Here is a 21,030-nt window from a genome sequence, read left to right on the forward strand (position 1 = left end):
AATGTTCAGGTGCAATGCATTTCAAATGAGAACTTGCAGTCTGTTGTATTCCATTTGATATGCTTATTAATGATATGCTTAACTATGCTTTAATTAAAATTGAACCCTAAACCTATTTAAGAACAATTTACAAAAGCATAAGTCTTCTTCTCGGAATCTGTGCACACTGTGCTTTCCAAGATCTTTCATTTTTCGTGTAATTGCCTCAAAAAAAGAAATTATCTAATTTTCACAAGCAATCGCTAAGCATGGTAAAATAGCCTTTAAACACAATTTCTTTCCACACTCATGCATAACGTGTTATCTAAGAGTAGGCTATATATAAAAAAATGGTTTGACAAGGATATTATCTTTATTTCAGGCTTATAGTAATAGTGAGATTTATACTTATTTGAAGTATTATATTATATAGCCTATAATTACAATAGTATTATATACTTACTATCTAGTTATGAAAAACATCTCCACTAAATTGGTCAGCAAACAATACGTTTTACTGCCAAATAAGATATTCATATAAGGAAATTCATTTTAAAATAAGGAAATTCATTTTAAAATCCTGCACATGTATTATCCATGTAATGTTTTTCTCAATAAGTTTAAAGAAGACATCTCACCACAATGTTCTTTTTGGAATCTTGAATCTGAAACTCTCAAACATTTATTTTGTAATTGTAAATACTCGGAAGACTTTTGTAAGCAGGTAGGCCTATCTATGATGGTTTTTGATACATTCTACAAAATAATCAAAATAATCGAGTCTATGGTCCTCTTCTTGGACTGTGATACTGGCTTCTATAGAAATTGATGATAAAGGTAATAGTTCTTCTTGGGAAGTTCCATGTACTTAAAGCTATTACACCCTCCTTTAAGTTTTTCTGTAAAGATCTTAAAATATTTTATGACTTATTGAATTCATTTACTAGAAATAAGAAGGATATAAAAACATCTCTCATAAAAAAGTAATGTGTCGAATTTAATGTTTTACACGATGTAAGATCTGTTATATGTATCCCCCAATTTCTATTTTAGCTTCTGTTTGATGTTAAATGTCATTGTGTGTTTTGTTGAATAAAAATAAATGCCTCAAAAAAGTGTCATTCCTATCCAGAAGAGGCAGCATTTTTCACGCACCTCACTCAAGGAGCGAGTGAACCCGGAAGCGGAAGTTAGACCAAACTGCGTTTTGAAACCGTCGTGCGTGTTTCAGACGTATGGTGCAGTTACGAATATAAAGAAAAATACTTAACTTTTCATAGTGTGTTGTTATTGTTGTGTGCACATTAAGTTTTTTTTATTTTTATTTTTTATTGTTGCGTAACTAGGGACGTACATGAGTGCTGTGTAGTGAATTCAGTCGTCTGTCTCTCCGCTAGCACCGGGTGTGCTGGTTGATAAAGAAGATTTTCATTTTGAGCGCATTTACAGTAATAAGAAGTCATGGCGGATGTTACTGCGCGTAGTTTGCAGTATGAATACAAAGCGGTAAGTATCATATAAGATTTTTGATATCCTTTTTAACGATTTTGATATGTTTCGTAGCTAAATTTCATTATTTAGCACGCTAATGTTTGTTTTTGTGTGCGCGAACTTGAACACACTGGCTGAGTTTTAAAACCTAATGATCTTTACCTAGATTTTATTTTTGATCAGCGTAGTAGTAGTAGTAATAAATGTTTAATGTAGCTTTGAATTAAATAGTATTTCAGCAGAACATAAGCGCATGTTTGTGATGTTGACAAATGCAGCTCGCTAGGATTTGAAACATAGTCATTGAGCCGATCGTGAGTGTTTGTGTTTCCTCCGCAGAACTCTAACTTGGTGTTGCAAGCGGACAGATCTCTGATCGACCGTACCCGCAGAGATGAGCCCACCGGAGAGGTGCTGTCTCTGGTCGGCAAACTGGATGGGACAAAGATGGGAGACAGAAGCCAGAGAACCAAACCTCAGTTGCAGGAGGAGAAGAGAACAAAGTCAGTCTGATCAGAAACTCACAGTGTTTGCTTGCATTCATTCATTTATTATTGCATTCACTGTGTGAAAGTCTTTTAAACAAATAGTATTTGTTGTGTGATGCAGGAGGAGAAAGAGAGACGAGGACAGGCATGACATCAACAAGATGAAGGGCTTCACACTGCTGTCTGAGGGGATTGATGAGATGGTGGGCATCGTGTACAAGCCCAAAACCAAAGAGACCAGAGAAACATATGAAATCCTTCTCAGCTTCATTCAGGCAGCCCTTGGAGATCAGGTAAGATCACAGACTCTGTTTACACGTGCTGTGAACATTTATTTCAAATGTAATTGCTGTGGGATCTACTAGGGATGCTCCTGCACTGTTATTAAAATTCTTTCTGTTATTTTTATGCTATGTAGGGATGCAATGATCATGATTTTTCATGGCTGATTCCAAATTGCTGGATGATGATGTTTTCCTTTTTCTTTGAACACATTTATTTGTTGTTTATCTGCGCTATTACAGGCCAAACTGGCCTTAAACAAAAAAATATCTGTAACTATTTGAAATTAGAGGCAATCAAATCAGTATAATAGATCATGTGATGCTGAAGAATGGATTAAAGGCTTTTTCCTTGCCATCGCAGGAAAAAAGCCCATTCTAAAATATCAATTAAAATATTTAAAATGTAATCATCTTAATATTAATAGATGTAAACAGTGGATATTGGGTTAATGTACCAGATTATAAATTGCTGCTCTTTCTTTCCACTAAGCCAAGGGATATCCTCTGTGGAGCTGCAGACGAGGTGTTGGCCGTGCTGAAGAATGACAAGATGAGAGACAAAGAGAGGAGGAGGGAGGTGGAACAGTTGCTGGGGCCTACGGATGACACACGCTACCATGTCCTGGTGAACCTGGGCAAGAAGATCTCTGATTATGGTGGAGACAAAGAGCTCCAGAATATGGGTAAATATTTTTAGTCCAACCTGAGTCCAAATTCTCCTCATGATGTTCAAGCCTGGTCACACTTCATCTTTCTCTTTTTGCAGATGACAACATTGATGAAACCTATGGAGTCAATGTGCAATTCGAGTCAGATGAGGAGGTGAGCTTCTACATGCTGGTTGTTTGTGGGCAGATTGTGTTTTTTGGCTCTCGATGTGGCATTAAATGTGCATTTTGTTCAACTGCAGGAGGGCGATGAGGATCAGTACGGAGAGGTTCGGGATGAAGGCTCTGATGACAGCGAGGGAGAGGAGGCAGATGAAACCAGCACTCTGACTGCAAATGTAAGTCACATGTCATCATAGAGCAGTGGTTCTCAACCAGGGGACCCACTAGGGGCCCTCAGTCAAAATATAGTCAATATATATAGAGTTAATCAACCAGCCTAACATGCTCTCTTCTCCATAGCTGGGCAACACGGGCGACGTAATGATGACCAAAAAGAAAGATCTTCACCCGCGAGACATCGATGCCTTCTGGCTTCAGCGACAGCTCAGCCGCTTCTACAACGATGCCATAGTTTCTCAGAAGAAAGCGGATGAAGTCTTGGAGATCCTTAAAGTAAGAAATGCTTGGGAATGCTCATGTCCTTGGAGACTAAGATTTTGTTTGTGTGGCTGATTTATTCCTTCCTTTGGTTAGACTGCCAGTGATGACAGAGAGTGTGAGAACCAGTTGGTGCTGCTTTTGGGCTTCAACACATTCGACTTCATCAAGGTCCTCCGGCAGCACAGACGAATGAGTGAGTAGATCACAATAGCCAGGACTGTGTTGGATTAAATTGATTGTGATTTCTGAGAATATGGCGGCAAAATGACGGTGGTTTTTAAGATTTACAAGGTTTTTAGAAATATTGTTTCATGTTGCTCTTTTTTTCCCTTGCCATATCCAGTCCTCTACTGCACCATGTTGGCCAGTGCTCAAAGTGAGGCTGAGAAGGAAAAGATCATGAATAAAATGGAAGCTGATCAGGATCTTTCCAAAGTTCTTTACCAGCTGCAGGAGACTGAGAAAGAGGACATCATCAGGGTCAGTACTTGCCCTCCTTTTTTAGTTGGTTTAGCTGATTGTGTTTTAATTTATTATTATTATTTTAGCTGTTTAAAGAATATCCACCTGTAAGCTTATGATCTTTTGTTTCCTTGCAGGAGGAGCGATCTCGCCGTGAGAGAGTGAGAAAGTCTCGTGTGGATGATCTGGAGTCTATGGACATTGATCATGGAGAGGTAAATGCCACTTGATGCTACATCTACTTCTTCAAGCCAAAATTTACAATGTTCCTGCTATTTTAATTTGACCCCCACTCCTAATGTTCATGTGATGATCTTGGGCTTTTTTCTCTGTGATCTTTGTCTCTAGTCTGTGGCCTCAAAGCAATTACTAGATCTGGAAGATCTGGCCTTCTCTCAAGGCAGTCACTTCATGGCCAATAAGCGTTGCCAGCTGCCCGATGGCTCCTTCCGCAAACAGAGGAAGGGCTACGAGGAGGTTCATGTGCCCGCTCTCAAACCCAAACCCTTTGGTGATGATGAGGTATTTATTTTTTTATTAAAATAATAATAATAATAATAGTAATAATAAGTATTATTATTATTTTGTGAGACCTTTTCTTTTAGTGAGGCTAAATTGTTTGTTCAGGAAGGGATGTTTGGTTATTACATCAAATTGCCACACAAGAGTTACACCACCGTTCAATGTTTTTTGTTTTGTTTTGTTTTTTGGTTTTTTTTAAGTATCTTATGCTGACCAATTCTGCATTTATTTGATTAAAAATACAGTAACACAAACATTGTGAAATTAAATACTATTACAATTTAAAAGAACTCCACTATATTTTAAAATGTAATTTATTCCTATGATGCAAAGCTGAATTTTCAGCAGGCATTACTCCAGTCTTCATTTTCATATGATCCTGCTCAACTCACTCTAATATGCTGATTGCTCAAGAAACTTTTCTTATAAATTTTGAAAATAGTTTCAGGTTTTTTTCAGGATTCTTTGATGAATAGAACGTTCAAAAGAGCAGCATTTATTTCAAATAGAAATCTTTTGTAACGTTGTAAATGTCTTTACTGTCACATTTGATCAATTTAATGCATCCTTACTGAATAAAAGTATTTATTTATTTTAAAAAAAAAAAAAAATCTTATTGACACCATTCTTTTGAATGGTCGTGTTATGTAACATTTTATTTTTTTTTATTATTGGTTGATTTGCTCTGTATTTTCATTAGTCTCTCATAAGGTTTCCCTCATTTCTCTTACAGACATTGGTGGCTATTGAGAAGCTGCCCAAATATGCTCAAGCTGGATTTGAAGGATTCAAAACCCTGAACCGCATACAGAGTAAACTCTTCAAAACTACCATGGAGACAGATGAGAACCTACTGGTTTGCGCTCCAACGGTTTGTCTACTAAAAAAGGCGCAACAGTCCAGGCGCTGACTTAAAATAAACATTACAGTTAAAAATATAATGACATAAATATGATGTACAGGGTGGGCCATTTATATGGATACACCGTAATAACATTGGAATGGTTGGTGATATTAAAGTCCTGTTTGTGGCACATTAGTATATGTGAGGGGGCAAACTCCTCAAGATGGGTGGTGTGTACTAATATATACTAATGTGCCACAAACAGGACTTTAATATCACCAACCATTCCCATGTTATTACGGTGTATCCATATAAATGGCCCACCCTGTAGTATAAAACTTGATAAACTTGAGTTTTATGTTTAACTTCAATATTTGACCTTAAGGATTTTGTTTTTCATCTCTTTGACCTGTAGGGTGCTGGAAAAACTAATGTTGCTCTCATGGCAATGCTCAGAGAAATCGGAAAGCATATTAACATGGATGGCACCATCAATGTTGATGAGTTTAAAATCATCTACATCGCTCCCATGCGCTCACTGGTACAGGAGATGGTGGGCAGTTTTGGCAAGGTAGGACCAAACATGATGGAGAGAAAAAAATAACCCTTTTCCCCATCATTTCCTGTCATTTCTCTGCTTAATCTTGAATAATAATACTTGAAAAATGTGTTCCTTTTAAATGAGTACCTCTAATTAGTTACATTCAACAACAAAAAATATGTTTGTACAATTTATAAATGTATGTTTATAATTGTGATAAAGTATTAAATGTCCCTACAACATTTGTTGCTCCATCTGCAGCGCTTGGCAAGTTATGGCATCACTGTTTCTGAGCTGACCGGAGACCATCAACTGTGTAAGGAGGAAATAAACGCCACCCAGATTATAGTGTGTACCCCAGAGAAATGGGACATCATCACCCGGAAAGGAGGGGAGCGCACATATACGCAGCTTGTGCGCCTTGTGATTATTGTAAGTAATCTAGTAGTCCCAGATTCCCCTTTTCAAAGATTTTTCATGTTTTTCCAAAATAACGTGTTCGGTCATGCAGGATGAGATCCACTTGCTGCATGACGACCGTGGCCCTGTCCTGGAGTCCCTGATTGCTCGAACCATCCGCAATGTGGAGCTGACACAGGAAGATGTGAGGCTCATCGGCCTCAGCGCCACGCTGCCCAACTACGAGGATGTGGCGAACTGCCTTCGTGTCGATTCATCCAAGGGACTCTACTATTTCGACAACAGGTGAGAATGAGACTGCTGTGGATAAATGGGTAAATAGTCTTCTGTTTTTGTATAATAAAAGTACGAATGTTGGCCGTTTTCCTTTTTTAGTTTCCGACCGGTGCCTCTGGAACAAACCTATGTAGGAATTACAGAGAAGAAGGCCATCAAGCGCTTTCAGATCATGAATGAGATTGTCTATGAGAAGATCATGGAACATGCTGGAAAGAATCAGGTGAAGCTGAGCACAATAAATGGACTAGTTTTATCTCCTGATTTCTACTGTTTGTTCAGTCACTAACACTCTCCTCTTCTCCTTTCTAAACATTTATTTGTCTGTTTTTCCCAGGTGTTGGTATTTGTGCACTCAAGAAAGGAGACAGGAAAGACGGCTCGTGCGATCAGGGATATGTGTTTGGAGAAGGACACTCTGGGGTTGTTCCTGAGAGAAGGTTCGGCCTCCACTGAGGTTTTGAGGACTGAAGCCGAACAGTGCAAGGTCAGCTCACAACTACCATGAAAGTGCTGTACATAAGACAGCCTCAAACTGATGTAAACTTGAAACAAAACCCACACAGAATCTGAACGTCATTCACAGTAAAATCTGCATATTAGTTTATTAAACATCTATTGGAACTAGTGGTACCAAACTGAATGACAATAAATTATTATAGTTTAATTATAACAAAAATAAAAGATAATTCATAATATTATCAACTGTAATCAATTGTTGTGGTTTAAGTTATGATTGCAAAAAATAAATTGTTATAATAAATTATAATTATACTTGCAAAAATGACAAATTATTATTATTGAATTAGAATAATTACCAGTTTCAAATATTCCTCTTATCTGCTGTTATTTGATGAACAAGTAGTCCCACCCCAAGTTCACACCATTTTTTTATTATCTAATATTATGTCCAGCAGCTAGTCGTGCAGCAATTTTTTTTCACCTAATTTGTTTTGTTGATTTTCCATAAAATTTGTGCAATTAAAAGTCCCCAGATTCCCTCACGTCCTTGTCGTAAGGCCGCATTTACATTACATGGTTCAAGTGACTCAGTTCCGAAAAAGAAAAAAAAGCACATGAATTCCAATATTCTCAGATCGGCTTCAGGCCTCAATCATATGTGGAAATGTGGTTTGTTCACCATGTATATACTGTAAATGCTGATTTACATCATCATCATTTATATCATCTGATATGATTCACTTTTAAAAGCTGTGAAAAAAAAATCGTATTTAATCAACAAATCGGAATTGGGCATCAAGATCTGCTGTGTAAATGCGGCCTAACTGAACACACATTTATTGTGTACTGGTTTTCTTAAAATTTGTTTACTTTCTGTTGACAGAACCTGGAGCTGAAGGATCTGTTGCCGTATGGTTTTGCTATTCACCATGCTGGAATGACCAGAGTGGACAGAACGCTGGTAGAGGATCTGTTTGCTGACCGCCACATCCAGGTTAGTGCATAACATTCAGGAATGCCGAGAACATTCTGGATCATTTCATATTCTAAAATACAGAAGACTGAACCATGAATGTGTTTCGTAGGTATTGGTGTCCACAGCCACTCTGGCCTGGGGTGTGAACTTGCCAGCACACACTGTCATAATCAAAGGCACACAGGTGTACAGCCCAGAGAAAGGCAGATGGACGGAGCTGGGAGCCCTGGACATCCTACAGGTCTGTATTATGTCCACATGTACTTTGTGTTTCGATAAGTTAATTAGACCACGGGTAACAACTTGACTCCCTCTCAACTTTGTGACGCAGATGCTGGGTCGTGCTGGCAGGCCGCAGTATGACTCTAAAGGAGAGGGTATTCTGATCACTTCTCATGGAGAGCTGCAGTATTACCTGTCTCTGCTCAATCAGCAGCTGCCCATCGAGAGCCAGATGGTGGCCAAACTACCGGACATGCTCAATGCAGAGATAGTGTTGGGCAATGTGCAGAATGCCAAGGTAAGTCTGAATGTACTGGTGTAAGTTCATTAGTCAGCCAAATTTTTTATTGGTGGTCCAATAAAGGAGGTTTAACTTGGGTTTCTCTGTGTGAGGGAATGAATATCAAATGTGATGATATAAAGACAACAATATCACAATAAATTAAAAAAGCTTTTATATTGTCATTTTATTGAAGCATAATAAAATATTTTTTAATATTGATTTGTTTTATTATATTGGTTTTGTTACTTTTTTGCCCATCCTAATATTAGTATTTGTTTCCAGAATTTAAAAAGGCTTTTATATTGTTAATTTACCTTAGCATATTGATAAAATAGTTACGTTTTATTATACTGAAATTACATAGTTTTGCACATGCATAATACTAGTATTCCTCTGTAAGCTCAGTATCTGTTGCAGGGTTTGATCTGTTTTGTCACTGTTTTCAGGATGCTGTAAATTGGCTGGGTTACACATACCTGTATGTACGGATGTTGCGGAACCCCACTCTATATGGCGTCTCCCATGATGACCGCAGCATTGACCCACTGCTGGAGCGACGCAGGTTGGACCTGGTACACACGGCAGCCACTGTCCTGGAGAAGAACAATCTGGTCAAATACGACAAGAGATCTGGCAGCTTTCAGGTACAAACAGTTTGTCATATTAACCCCCCTTTCTAAATGGTCACTTCCAGATGATTAATATGCATGATCAGTTCTGAGATTGTACCAGCTTTAAATCCCCAACTCAAGATAATTGTAGAGGTCGACCGATATGGGTTTTTCTCTGGCTGTTGCCAATATTTGAGATGTAGTGCTTTTTTTAATGTAGCGCATTAAACAGTGCCAGTATCTATCTATCTGTCAGTCGGCACTCAGCACATGAATCTGTCAGAGCGTCTGACGGGGCTGTTTTAATATAAAACTTGTCTCATGCTTAGGACAAATTGGATAATGCACTTTCCCCGCACCAGCTCACTGCTTCCTCCGCTATTTTTCAGATGTGCTCATATCAAACTACTGTAGGCTATATTGATATAAACAACAGTATTGTCTCATTCCATATTGTTTATTAAAAACAAATCAATATATCGTACAAACTCGACATGGCCCTAGTGTGAATATGTCTGTTTATGATCAGGAAGACATGAAAGAGTATACTATTCGCACGCTGTGAGACGTGGCAATCTGGATGTGTTGCTTCACACACACACACACACACACACACACACACACACAAAACATGAGTACCAAACTGAGAGATGCGGGTAATTTCCAGTCTACATGCGCTTCAATATTTAAATAGGAAAGGCTTAACACGAACATTATCGTTTCTTGGGAAGCTGCCAGGTAGTCCTCTTCAAAAAGTTAGCAGGCAGAGGGGGACTGGCAATCTGCTTGCTGCAAGAGGCAATGTCACGTGTTCCACAACAACGCTGCCCGTAGATGTGCCTGCCTATTAATCGGCCTAATTTGCACCACAATCAGCCGATGCCGGTTCATTAAAAAATGCCACAAATCGGCTGGCCGATTGATCGGTCGACCTCTAGATAACTGATTTCAGCATGTCTGCCTGAACACATCAATTCAACTTTTAAATGACAGCAACAGATATGGTTAAAATGATGTCTTATGTGTTCTGTTGTAGGTGACAGACCTGGGCCGCATCGCAAGCCATTTTTACATCACCCACGAGTCCATAATGACCTACAACCAGCTGCTGAAGCCCACACTGAGTGAGATCGAGCTCTTCAGGGTGTTCTCGCTGTCCTCTGAGTTCAGAAACATTAATGTCAGAGAGGTATGTGCCTTGTCTAAACAAACCTGAAACATCTGAACAAACTTGAACTACCTCTTGAATCCTAAAGACAGGATAAAGTGGAAAATGACAGCACTAACAAATGTGTTTTTTACAATTTGATTGACAGGAAGAAAAACTTGAGCTTCAGAAACTGCTTGAGAGAGTCCCTATTCCAGTGAAGGAAAGCATTGAAGAGCCCAGCGCAAAGGTAAATGCGTGTAGAAGAACTTATATATTATAGAATATTCAATCATATGATTGTCTCTTAAATGGAATGTTATGTCTTTCTCAGATCAATGTGCTGCTGCAGGCATATATCTCTCAGCTTAAACTGGAGGGCTTCGCTCTCATGGCTGACATGGTCTATGTGACACAGGTGAGTGTTTGGGGAAACAATGTTTTGTAAAATACTCCTGTGTTCTAAAAGGACATTTTTATTTTAAAATCACAGATTTAAAATTATATTTGATCCTACAGAGTGCTGGCAGGCTGATGAGGGCCATCTTTGAGATTGTTTTGAGCAGAGGCTGGGCCCAACTTACCGACAAGACTATGAACCTCTGCAAGATGATCGACAAAAGGATGTGAGTTGTCATGATGCTGATATTGCCAAGCATTAATGTATTGTTTGTCTTGCAGTGTGATGTTTATTCTATTGGCTTTTTTCCATCAAGGTGGCAGTCGATGTCTCCCTTGCGTCAGTTCCGCAAGCTTCCAGAGGAGGTCATCAAAAAGATTGAAAAGAAAAACTTCCCCTTTGAGCGCCTCTATGACCTGAACCACAATGAAATTGGTGAATAGTGACTAATACACTAATACTCAAACATTGTCTTTATACCCAAATGCCATTTTATATCATTTTCTCATGATCTGAAATTCTTAACTGTTTCAGGTGAGTTGATTCGCATGCCGAAGATGGGGAAAACCATTCATAAGTATGTCCATCAGTTCCCTAAACTGGACCTGGCAGTTCATCTGCAGCCTATCACACGCTCCACTCTGAAAGTGGAACTCACAATCACACCAGATTTCCAGTGGGATGACAAGGTCAGTCCAAAAAAGATCAGGGGCCTGTACCATGAAGCCGGTTTAGGTGGCTAGCCAGCTATGTTTCAGTTTAGTTTCCGCCAACCCTGGGTTTTAGGTACTATGAAAGTAGCTCGGCTTTAATCGGTGTTCGTTGCCATGGTATCTTACGCTGCACGGCTAACCTGCTCCGGGGCAGGTTATGTTCTGGATTCGAGATCTCAGACTGAAGTTTGACCAATCAGCTGAGAGCAAAGAAACATATAGGTGACGTAACTTATTCACCTTTTCTTCCAAATCCGGTGACATCTCAGCGCAAATTGTTAGACGAGTACTTCGTAAAGAAATAATTTTTAGCATGACAAAATCCCCTTGCCTTTCCTGATAATTATTTGTATGAAAGATACAGATTTTCCGCGGAAGCAATGTCTTATCTTTACGAACTTCTTGAGCCGCACATAAAGAATTTAACACGTCGAATTCATGCACTTACTGTACCGCAAATATTGCGTTGCGTTTTTTTTTTTTTGCAAGTGGTACATTCTTGCACGGTGGGTGACGCACAGAAGCTGGGGGAAAACATATGTTTGTCGAACCATTCGCAAGGTGGTCCTCGCTCTGCAGGAGTACATTAATAGTTTCATTAATAGTGTTTCCCGGACATTTATCGACCATGTCCATAAAAGAGGACTTTTATAAAATTGCCGGTAAGATATATTGATAGGGTGACATCACATGAACACTTTTTTTTTATTTTTTTATTTTAAAAGAAGCAAATTTCACAAATGTAGGCTACTATACAATACATGTTAAGAATTATTTTAAATATTTTTTATTATTATTCTGTTAATCTTATGATAGGATTCCCTAGAGTCATTGCAACATGCAGTCTATTGCTCCAATCTCCACTGCTCTAGGGGAACATGAGGCAGATTATGTTAATAGGAAGTCCTATCACAGCCTTAATGTTCAAGTAGAGATGATGTGAATATGTGAGATGATTATTTTCTGAGAGATGAATCTTTAAATTAATAGTAGCCTAACATTAACAGATATAACAATGATCTACTAAACATTTCATCTGCAGACGACTTGTGGTCATGAATGTATGATCACAAGTTTGGATGCCAAATGGCCTGGCTCCAGTGCTTGTCTCACAAATTTTCCGTGAGTCTTTGTTGTGTCAGCGCTTTGAGGAAAGCAAGTTAAATTTGGTACAGTACAAAACACTGTTAATTTGAACTGAGATAGAAAAACCTACACAATAACCCCCTATCATGACCCTCAGACAGGGCCACAGCACCGCTTCAATGTGGCCCTCAGTAAAACCAGAGTGAAGATAGAGATGACCTTTGGCATCCTAAAGGCACATTTCAACTGTGTTCGGCGCTTCAGAGTCACCAGAGCGGCCCACCCAGCTGGTGCAGATGTAGAGGCAATCACCATACAATATTACACTTAATAAAAGCACATTGAAACTGAAGATAGGTCTCAAACTGTTTTATTGGTTTTGTGGGATGGGAGGGAGAAAGAGCAAGAGAAAGTTGCATTAATAAATATTCATACTAAAGTGTTACTTGGTTAAATAAATTCACATACTGAGATCAGTTTTATCCAGCTGTTTGATCTCCAATTTTTTTTTTTTTTGGAGCCTTCTCAGCTCACAGTCCAGTCTAGTTCGTCTCCTTTAGTGAACAGTCTAGTTCAAGACTCCTTTAGTGAGCAGTCTAGTTCAAGTCTCCTTTAGTGAGCAGTCTAGTTCAAGTCTCCTTTAGTGAGCAGTCTAGTTCAAGACTCCTTTAGTGTGCAGTCTAGTTCAAGACTCCTTTAGTGTGCAGTCTAGTTCAAGACTCATTTTGTACAGGGCCCTGACTGAGTCTGTTTCCACCTAAAACATAATTCCACCACAAACATGATCATTACAAGTTTTCTGGAGGCTCAGAAAAAGTTCCTTGACTTCCTACAAACACAGGACTGACTGTAATTTATGTCAAGGGTTTTAAATCCTTACACATTTCTTCTGAAGCCCATTGAGGTAGAGGCCTCCATTTCTGGGGCATGTTCTGAAAAATCCTACAATAAAAGAGATGTGTAAGGGCCAGTCCCTTTTTTATGCCACACATTTAAATGTTTGCCATAATAAAAAGCCCAGTGCATTCACATCAGAAACTGTCTGAGAACACACAGACAGAGTGTCTTCATTTCCTCCACCCTAATAAATAAAAATAGGCCAATGTAAAGCATAACTGTTGTAAAGCAGGTTATGTTTGGTGTTCTGTTTGCTGCATACTGACCTCTGTGTGGGAGACTGTGTGTGTGTGTGTGTGTGTGTGTGTGTGTATGTGTGCTGGCTTCAACAGGGACACTGTATTTCCTTCTACTGCAGAACATACAGTCAGCCATATTTAAAACTTAAAAAAGTAGTAATGTATTGCACACGTACCCAGTGTTACTTGCTTAGAGGAGCCAGCACCAGGGTCAGACTGTACAGCACCTGTAATCACATCCATAATCGGCCGTCCCTTATTGCCTACTCAGAGACAACTCCTCCGCCAGTGTATTCTGGTTTTCTGAATTTAACTCTTTATTTCTGTTTGCTGCAAACAAGTGTTTATGATAAAATGTTCACAAAAGTAATAAAAGGTTGCGGTAAATACTCACCACTTTGAATTATATTTTTATATTTTGTCTTTATCTGCTGCCAAGAACATTTGGAGTTGGGGTTGCATCTAAAAATCAATGAATATTAATCTTTCTTAGTACATCCATGCACATTTTTATATATTATAAAAATAGGCTATAGGCTATATTACACGTATAGGCTACACATACATAATTTTACATAAATATATAACGTATTTGTTTAACTTACACATTAACATGAATCAGCAATCTTTCTCCAACAGTCTTCTCTTGCTTTGGCAGCAGAGAACGTATTGTTTCGAGCTTGAAATACATATTTAAATTCATCGTAATTCTGAATGATTATCTCTCGTTCCTCCGCGGAAAAATATATCGCTCTCGCTCTACCCGCAATTGGTTGTTCAGTGCCGACGTCACTCTTTTATGTGCACGCGCGCGTGGAGTAATCATAGCTTGAGGATCAAAGCCTGAGTTGACAGAGAAAGTTGATGAGCTGCATCATGGTACCAATAAAGCCTGATTGCATCGGTTTGGTTTTGTCAACTCAAAACTAATCCTGTAACCCCGAGTTTGTTCAGCTACCTTCATGGTACAGGCCCCAGTAAATTACTAAATAATAATATTATTGTTATTATAACTAGAATAAAGAATTACGTATAGATTAATAGTAATAGATTTATAGCAATAATGTGTGTGTGTGTGTATATATACACACATTATTGCTATTAATCTATTACTATATTTATTTATACACTAAATGTTGGCTTCTTCCAGATACATGGCTCATCTGAGGCCTTCTGGATCTTAGTGGAGGATGTGGACAGTGAAGTCGTCCTTCACCATGAGTACTTCCTCCTGAAGGCCAAGTACGCTCAGGACGAACATCTTGTGACTTTCTTTGTGCCCGTGTTTGAGCCGCTGCCACCGCAGTACTTCATTCGCATTGCTTCAGACCGCTGGCTATGTATGTTTTTATTTATACTTGCTGATGACATACTAACAACTTAATACTGCAGAAAATATTACTAAACCATATTGCATATCTAATTTACTGTGGCTTTGATATAACGACCAAAATCCATTGTACTATTTGGAAGTAAAATGGAGTGTTGGAGGTATTGCAGTAGTCCAGAATGTTTTTTTTTCTCTTTTTCTTTTCTCAAGCATGTGAGACACAGCTGCCGGTTTCATTTCGTCACCTAATCCTGCCTGAGAAATATCCTCCTCCCACTGAGCTGCTGGACTTGCAGCCTTTGCCCGTGTCCGCTCTGAGAAACGCAGCCTTCGAGAGCCTCTACCAGAAATTTCCCTTTTTCAACCCAATCCAGACCCAAGGTACCTGCCCTCGTAAACCCTCCCAACACGCTGTCATACTTGACTGAGAACTTCCTTCTAAGTGAAACTGTTCTCGTTTTCAGTGTTCAATGCGGTGTATAACAGCGATGACAACGTCTTTGTTGGCGCCCCCACGGGCAGCGGGAAGACCATATGTGCAGAGTTTGCTATTCTTAGGATGCTCCTACACAACTCAGAAGGCCGCTGTGTCTACATTACACCCATGGAGGCTCTGGCCGAACAGGTACAGCCACAATTATTTGCCCTTATGGAAATAAATGCAATAATGTAAAAGTGTCTATAGTTCGACTTAAGATTAATTAAATAAATTGTTGAAACAAGGATGTGAAGGTCATGATTCAGACATTATATTTTGTGTAGGTCTTTATTGACTGGCACCAGAAGTTCCAGGATACTTTGAATAAGAAGGTTGTCTTACTCACTGGTGAGACAAGCACTGACCTAAAACTGCTGGGTAAAGGTGACATCATCGTCAGCACACCAGACAAGTGGGACATTCTTTCCCGTCGCTGGAAACAGAGGAAGAATGTGCAGAACGTTAGCCTCTTCATAATAGACGAGGTTCATCTCATTGGAGGTGACAACGGAGTAAGTGTTTGTTTTTATCCTAATTTCTAAACACCAAGAATGAGCTGTTAGTTTCTCAGAGATCATTGTTTTGGTTGTTTGAATCCATTATTTCCTATTTCTGTGTATCTCTTGTAGCCTGTGTTGGAGGTGATTTGCTCCAGAATGAGGTACATCTCCTCTCAGATTGAGCGGCCCATCCGTATCGTGGCCCTCAGCTCCTCTCTGTCCAATGCTAAAGATGTGGCCCACTGGCTTGGCTGCAGCACCACTGCCACCTTCAACTTCCATCCCAATGTCAGGCCGGTTCCTCTGGAGCTTCACATCCAGGTCAGTCTAAAGCTCTCTGTAACTTAATTTCATCTACATACACAATCCTTACCCTGTTCTTCTGTTTATATTTGAAGTTTTGTTTAATCCACTTGACTACTTTTCTCCTTCCTCAGGGCTTCAACGTGAGTCACACACAGACTCGCCTGCTGTCCATGGCAAAACCTGTGTATCACGCCATAATGAAACACTCTCCATCCAAGCCAGTGCTGGTATTTGTGCCATCCAGACGCCAGACTCGTCTTACCGCTATTGATATTCTCACTTTCTGTGCTGCTGATGTGGTGCCACAAAGGTGCTGGCAGATCTATATCACATCCATACACTAAATACACTCTTATCCCATCGGGCATTTCATCTTCAACCTTCTTTTTGTCCCTGCAGGTTCCTTCACTCAACCGAGAAGGATCTGGCTCCATTCATGGAGAATCTCGCTGATGCTACACTGAAGGAGACCCTCTCTAACGGGGTGGGGTATCTTCACGAGGGCCTTTCACCTACAGAGCGCAGGATTGTGGAGCATCTCTTCATTTCTGGTACGACACATGAAATCTAATGTTTTAGTTTAACAGTCATAATGTACTCGGGCCATTTTTGACCTGGGAAAAAAAGCTATTTTTAGTACTTTTTTAAAAAGTGAGAACCGTTTTAAAAAGTTACCTTTTGTTCAGTACACTTAAAAAAAAAAGTTTGCTTTAAACTTTTTATCTGAGTTAGTTTTGACTCGATACTTCTGTAAAATAATTAAACTTCTTTCCCATATCTCTCACACACATTTAGGACTGAATTTTGGTTATAAACATGAATATTCACATCTATTAATGATGTAATTCAGCATAAAAAATGTATCCTCTTTATCTTAAAGTGAAAGTTTATGCAAGTAAAATTAATACAATAATAAAAAAAAAATATATATATTTTTTTAAATGTTTTATTAGAATATGAATAGGTTTTTAAAATGTGGGCTTTTTTTGAGCAGTCATGAGCTATAAAGGAATTTAATTAAATACAATTAAGAGTTACTACAGTATAATTAACTAATACTGGTAGTTCTCAGATTATATATTCTATTAAATTTCATGTAATTATGAAATTTCTCATATTGATAATTCATTTTTCTTACATCACTTGTTTTGCTGTAATGTATAAATTGAAATTTCAAAGAATTTCTTTTTTTAATGAAAAGGGTAAATGTACACAATAACATCCCAAAAATGTTTGCACATTCACTTATTAATGAAAAGTTAATAATAACGTCCCAAAAAAAATTGCACATTCACTCATTAATGAGAAGTTACGACAACCCTTTCAAAATAAAAGTTTGGATTAACTTGAATAAAATATAAAATAATTATATTACTATTGCACAGTAGAATGTACTTCAAGTAGTAGTAGTAATAATATAGTTTATTAAAACACACAGAAACTCAAAGGTCTTCATTACAACCTGCCAAAATAAAGGTTTGGTGTAACTTAAAGAAATTATGAAAGAAATATTACCAATGCACAGGAGAACGTTTTATGAGGTTAATCGAAACGATTGATTAAGGTGTGTCTAAGCTAAAATAAGTGTTGCCTCCCTCATGCCAGGTGCCATTCAGGTGATGGTGGCATCTCGCTCTCTCTGCTGGGGCACTAACATTTCTGCCCACCTGGTGATTGTCATGGACACGCAGTACTACAACGGTAAAATCCATGCGTAAGTATTTTTTCATCCTTAGTGGCCTCAAATGCCTGATATCATCACCAACTTTTAGACTGTGCATGTGGATTGCTCATGAATATCTTTCTCTGATTAGGTACGTGGACTACCCAATCTATGATGTGCTCCAGATGGTAGGAAAGGCAAACCGTCCTCTCCAGGACGATGAGGGTCGCTGTGTCATCATGTGTCAAGGGTCCAAAAAGGTAAAGCTAACACTAAACCACACATTTTCTTGACTCAAGATCGGTTAGTCTCAAGCGTGATTGTTTGGCTCTTAATAATTTTGAACATCCTTGTTCTTTAGGACTTCTTCAAAAAGTTCCTTTACGAGCCTCTGCCTGTCGAGTCTCACCTGGACCACTGTCTTCATGACCATTTCAACGCTGAGATCGTCACCAAGACGGTGGAGAACAAGCAGGACGCTGTGGACTACTTGACATGGACGTTTCTGTACCGTCGCATGACCCAAAACCCCAACTACTACAACCTGCAGGGTGAGGAATCGCAGTACCTTGTAATGCCTACAGATCTTCACTACAGCAGGACAAATGACCTGACATTTAAAATCTAGACTTCACGCTGCAGAATTTACTATTTGTGAAATCAGGAGATCATGCAAAAATATTCAACTTCATCTGTGTATTTGAAGTACTTTTTAATGCATCAGAGACTAAAATCTCTTCATGTTCCAGGCATGTCGCATCGTCACCTGTCGGATCATCTGTCTGAGCTGGTGGAAAACACCTTGCAGGATCTGGAACAGTCCAAGTGCATCAGCATCGAGGATGAGATGGATGTGGCACCTCTGAATCTGGGCATGATTGCAGCCTACTATTACATCAACTACACAACCATCGGTGAGGACCTTCTCTGTTTAACACAGTCGCGATGGAACCGAAGTAGCAACAGATCTTTTCTTCTGTATAAGTATCAATATTGGTTAATCAAAGTGAGGGTCGAGAAATCGATATTGTCAATCCAGCTAACATCTATACTTGATGTAGCTTATCCATGTTGTGTACACGAAATAGACACTGACAGTCAAAACATGCCATAAGAGAAGTGCTAATTTAATGTCACTGTTTAGGTCAGTGATTTCGACCTTCTAAAACCATTTTAGCCAAATGTGGTTGCTGAAATGTGCTGCTTAATTGTCTAGCCATGTCCGTCTTGACTGATACATCTCTTATCTGTTTGTCCTTGCTCCAGAGCTGTTCAGTATGTCCCTAAATGCCAAGACAAAGGTCCGTGGCCTCATCGAGATTATCTCCAATGCTGCGGAGTATAAAAACATTCCCATCAGGCATCACGAAGACACCCTGCTGCGGCAGGTAAATAAATCTTTCCATTATATGAATGTAATTTTAACTCTTAGAACAAGCAGACTGCATCAGATCTGTTAACCACTCTTTGACTTTTGCAGCTGGCTCAGAAAGTGCCTCATAAACTGAACAACCCCAAGTTCAACGACCCTCATGTGAAGACCAACCTGCTGCTTCAGGCTCATCTGTCCCGAATGCAGCTGAGCGCAGAGCTCCAGTCAGATACTGAAGACATCCTCAGCAAGGTGAGGGGGAACTCTTTGAGCACATAGTCAGTCTCTTTCACAGCTCAAAAAGGACAACACATGTAAATTAGGATTCATAAATCTTTGATTAATAGAAAGTTTAAAAGAATAGCATTTAGAAATCTTTTTGTTTCTTAAGTCTTCCTGTTCGTCTTGTCTGGTTAGGCGGTGAGGCTGATCCAGGCGTGTGTAGACGTGCTCTCCAGTAACGGCTGGTTGAGTCCAGCGCTGGCTGCCATGGAGCTGGCTCAGATGGTCACACAAGCCATGTGGTCTAAAGACTCTTACCTCAAACAACTACCCCACTTCACTTCTGAACACATCAAGCGCTGCACGGACAAGGTGAGATTTGGATCTGAGTGAGTTCATCTGTGAACACTGTCTTTTGGTTGTCTGTCTCAACTCTTTGTTGATGCATTTAGGGTGTGGAGAGCATCTTTGACATCATGGAGATGGAAGATGAGGACCGCACTGGTCTTCTGCAGCTTTCAGATGTACAAATGGCCGACGTGGCACGCTTCTGTAACCGCTATCCCAACATCGAGCTCTCGTACGAAGTGGCCGACAAGGACGACATCAAGAGGTATGAGATGAAATCAAAATCCAAAGGGCTTCAATTGAAAACCTACAACCTTGTGTGGGTGTACAAAACCAGCCATTTACCATTAATCTCTGCTGAAGATATTCATTTATTTTCTTGTGCTCACAGTGGAAGTCCAGTGGTCGTCCAAGTGCAGTTGGAACGAGAAGAGGAAGTTACAGGGCCTGTCATTGCTCCTCTGTTCCCACAGGTGAGTGTCTATTTACATAAACCCTATATCCTTCCTTTGCGTTTAGCAGAAGAAACAAACTCATACAGGTTTGGAACAACGTGAGGGTGAATGATTTCTTTAGTGCATTTCAATATCCTACTTTTGTGGTTGTGTAACTCTTAACATCATTTGAAAATAGTTGCTTTGAGGTTATTTTATACTTAAAGCTTTACTTAATGACTTTTTGTTTGTTTGTGTAGAAACGTGAAGAAGGCTGGTGGGTTGTTATTGGAGACCCCAAATCGAACAGCCTCATCTCAATCAAGAGACTAACTCTTCAACAGAAGGCCAAGGTTAGTCCTGCTTTTATATCCAAGGCAGTAGTACATTTATTCCAGTCTTATATGACCCTCAAATTGTAGTATTTAAAAAAATGGAGTGGAAGTCTTGTCAGAACTCTAATGACAATGTTTTTTTTCTTCTTCCCACAGGTAAAACTCGACTTTGTGGCACCTGTTGTTGGTGTGCACAACTACACGCTGTACTTCATGAGCGATGCCTACATGGGCTGTGACCAGGAATACAAGTTCAGCACGGACGTTAAGGAGGCAGACAGTGAGGGAGACAGTGACAGTGATTAGTCATACTGGACTGATATACTGTCATGTTAAAGAATCTTAAGTGTTTTTATAGATATTTTTTGAGGAATATTGTGACTGTTTAATGCATTGATTTAATTAAAGAAACGTGTACATTGGAGATG

The 21,030-nt window shown here is 39.3% G+C and overlaps 1 protein-coding gene across 1 annotated transcript; it reads left to right on the top strand.

Annotated features, from left to right (window-relative positions):
• The first annotated feature begins 1,167 nt into the window (after positions 1 to 1,167).
• Positions 1,168 to 21,026, top strand: snrnp200 (small nuclear ribonucleoprotein 200 (U5)). Its single transcript, XM_084087825.1, has 45 exons — positions 1,168 to 1,485; positions 1,810 to 1,973; positions 2,080 to 2,251; positions 2,733 to 2,925; positions 3,009 to 3,064; positions 3,153 to 3,248; positions 3,373 to 3,525; positions 3,607 to 3,706; positions 3,857 to 3,993; positions 4,113 to 4,190; positions 4,324 to 4,497; positions 5,231 to 5,368; positions 5,757 to 5,912; positions 6,144 to 6,314; positions 6,394 to 6,587; positions 6,678 to 6,801; positions 6,916 to 7,065; positions 7,924 to 8,034; positions 8,126 to 8,257; positions 8,348 to 8,536; positions 8,968 to 9,165; positions 10,169 to 10,321; positions 10,449 to 10,529; positions 10,614 to 10,697; positions 10,799 to 10,905; positions 10,996 to 11,114; positions 11,214 to 11,368; positions 14,765 to 14,954; positions 15,155 to 15,325; positions 15,409 to 15,569; positions 15,707 to 15,934; positions 16,052 to 16,243; positions 16,360 to 16,538; positions 16,628 to 16,779; positions 17,834 to 17,942; positions 18,043 to 18,151; positions 18,253 to 18,442; positions 18,641 to 18,805; positions 19,158 to 19,279; positions 19,372 to 19,515; positions 19,681 to 19,857; positions 19,938 to 20,098; positions 20,225 to 20,306; positions 20,528 to 20,620; positions 20,759 to 21,026. The coding sequence occupies exons 1-45, from the start codon at positions 1,441 to 1,443 to the stop codon at positions 20,906 to 20,908; spliced, it is 6,405 nt and encodes a 2,134-aa protein (XP_083943951.1). The 5' UTR covers positions 1,168 to 1,440; the 3' UTR covers positions 20,909 to 21,026.
• The last annotated feature ends 4 nt before the right edge of the window (positions 21,027 to 21,030 follow it).

The sequence above is a fragment of the Abramis brama genome, assembly GCF_963993115.1.
Source record: "Abramis brama genome assembly, chromosome: 16".
Taxonomy (NCBI): domain Eukaryota; kingdom Metazoa; phylum Chordata; class Actinopteri; order Cypriniformes; family Leuciscidae; genus Abramis; species Abramis brama.

Bases quoted from the DNA above. Each gene is read 5' to 3' on its own strand.
- snrnp200 (XM_084087825.1), top strand. From the start codon at position 1,441: ATGGCGGATGTTACTGCGCGTAGTTTGCAGTATGAATACAAAGCG. The intron at 1,486-1,809 runs GTAAGTATCATA...TTTCCTCCGCAG, and splicing joins TGCAGTATGAATACAAAGCG to AACTCTAACTTGGTGTTGCA. The intron at 5,369-5,756 runs GTTTGTCTACTA...TTTGACCTGTAG, and splicing joins TACTGGTTTGCGCTCCAACG to GGTGCTGGAAAAACTAATGT.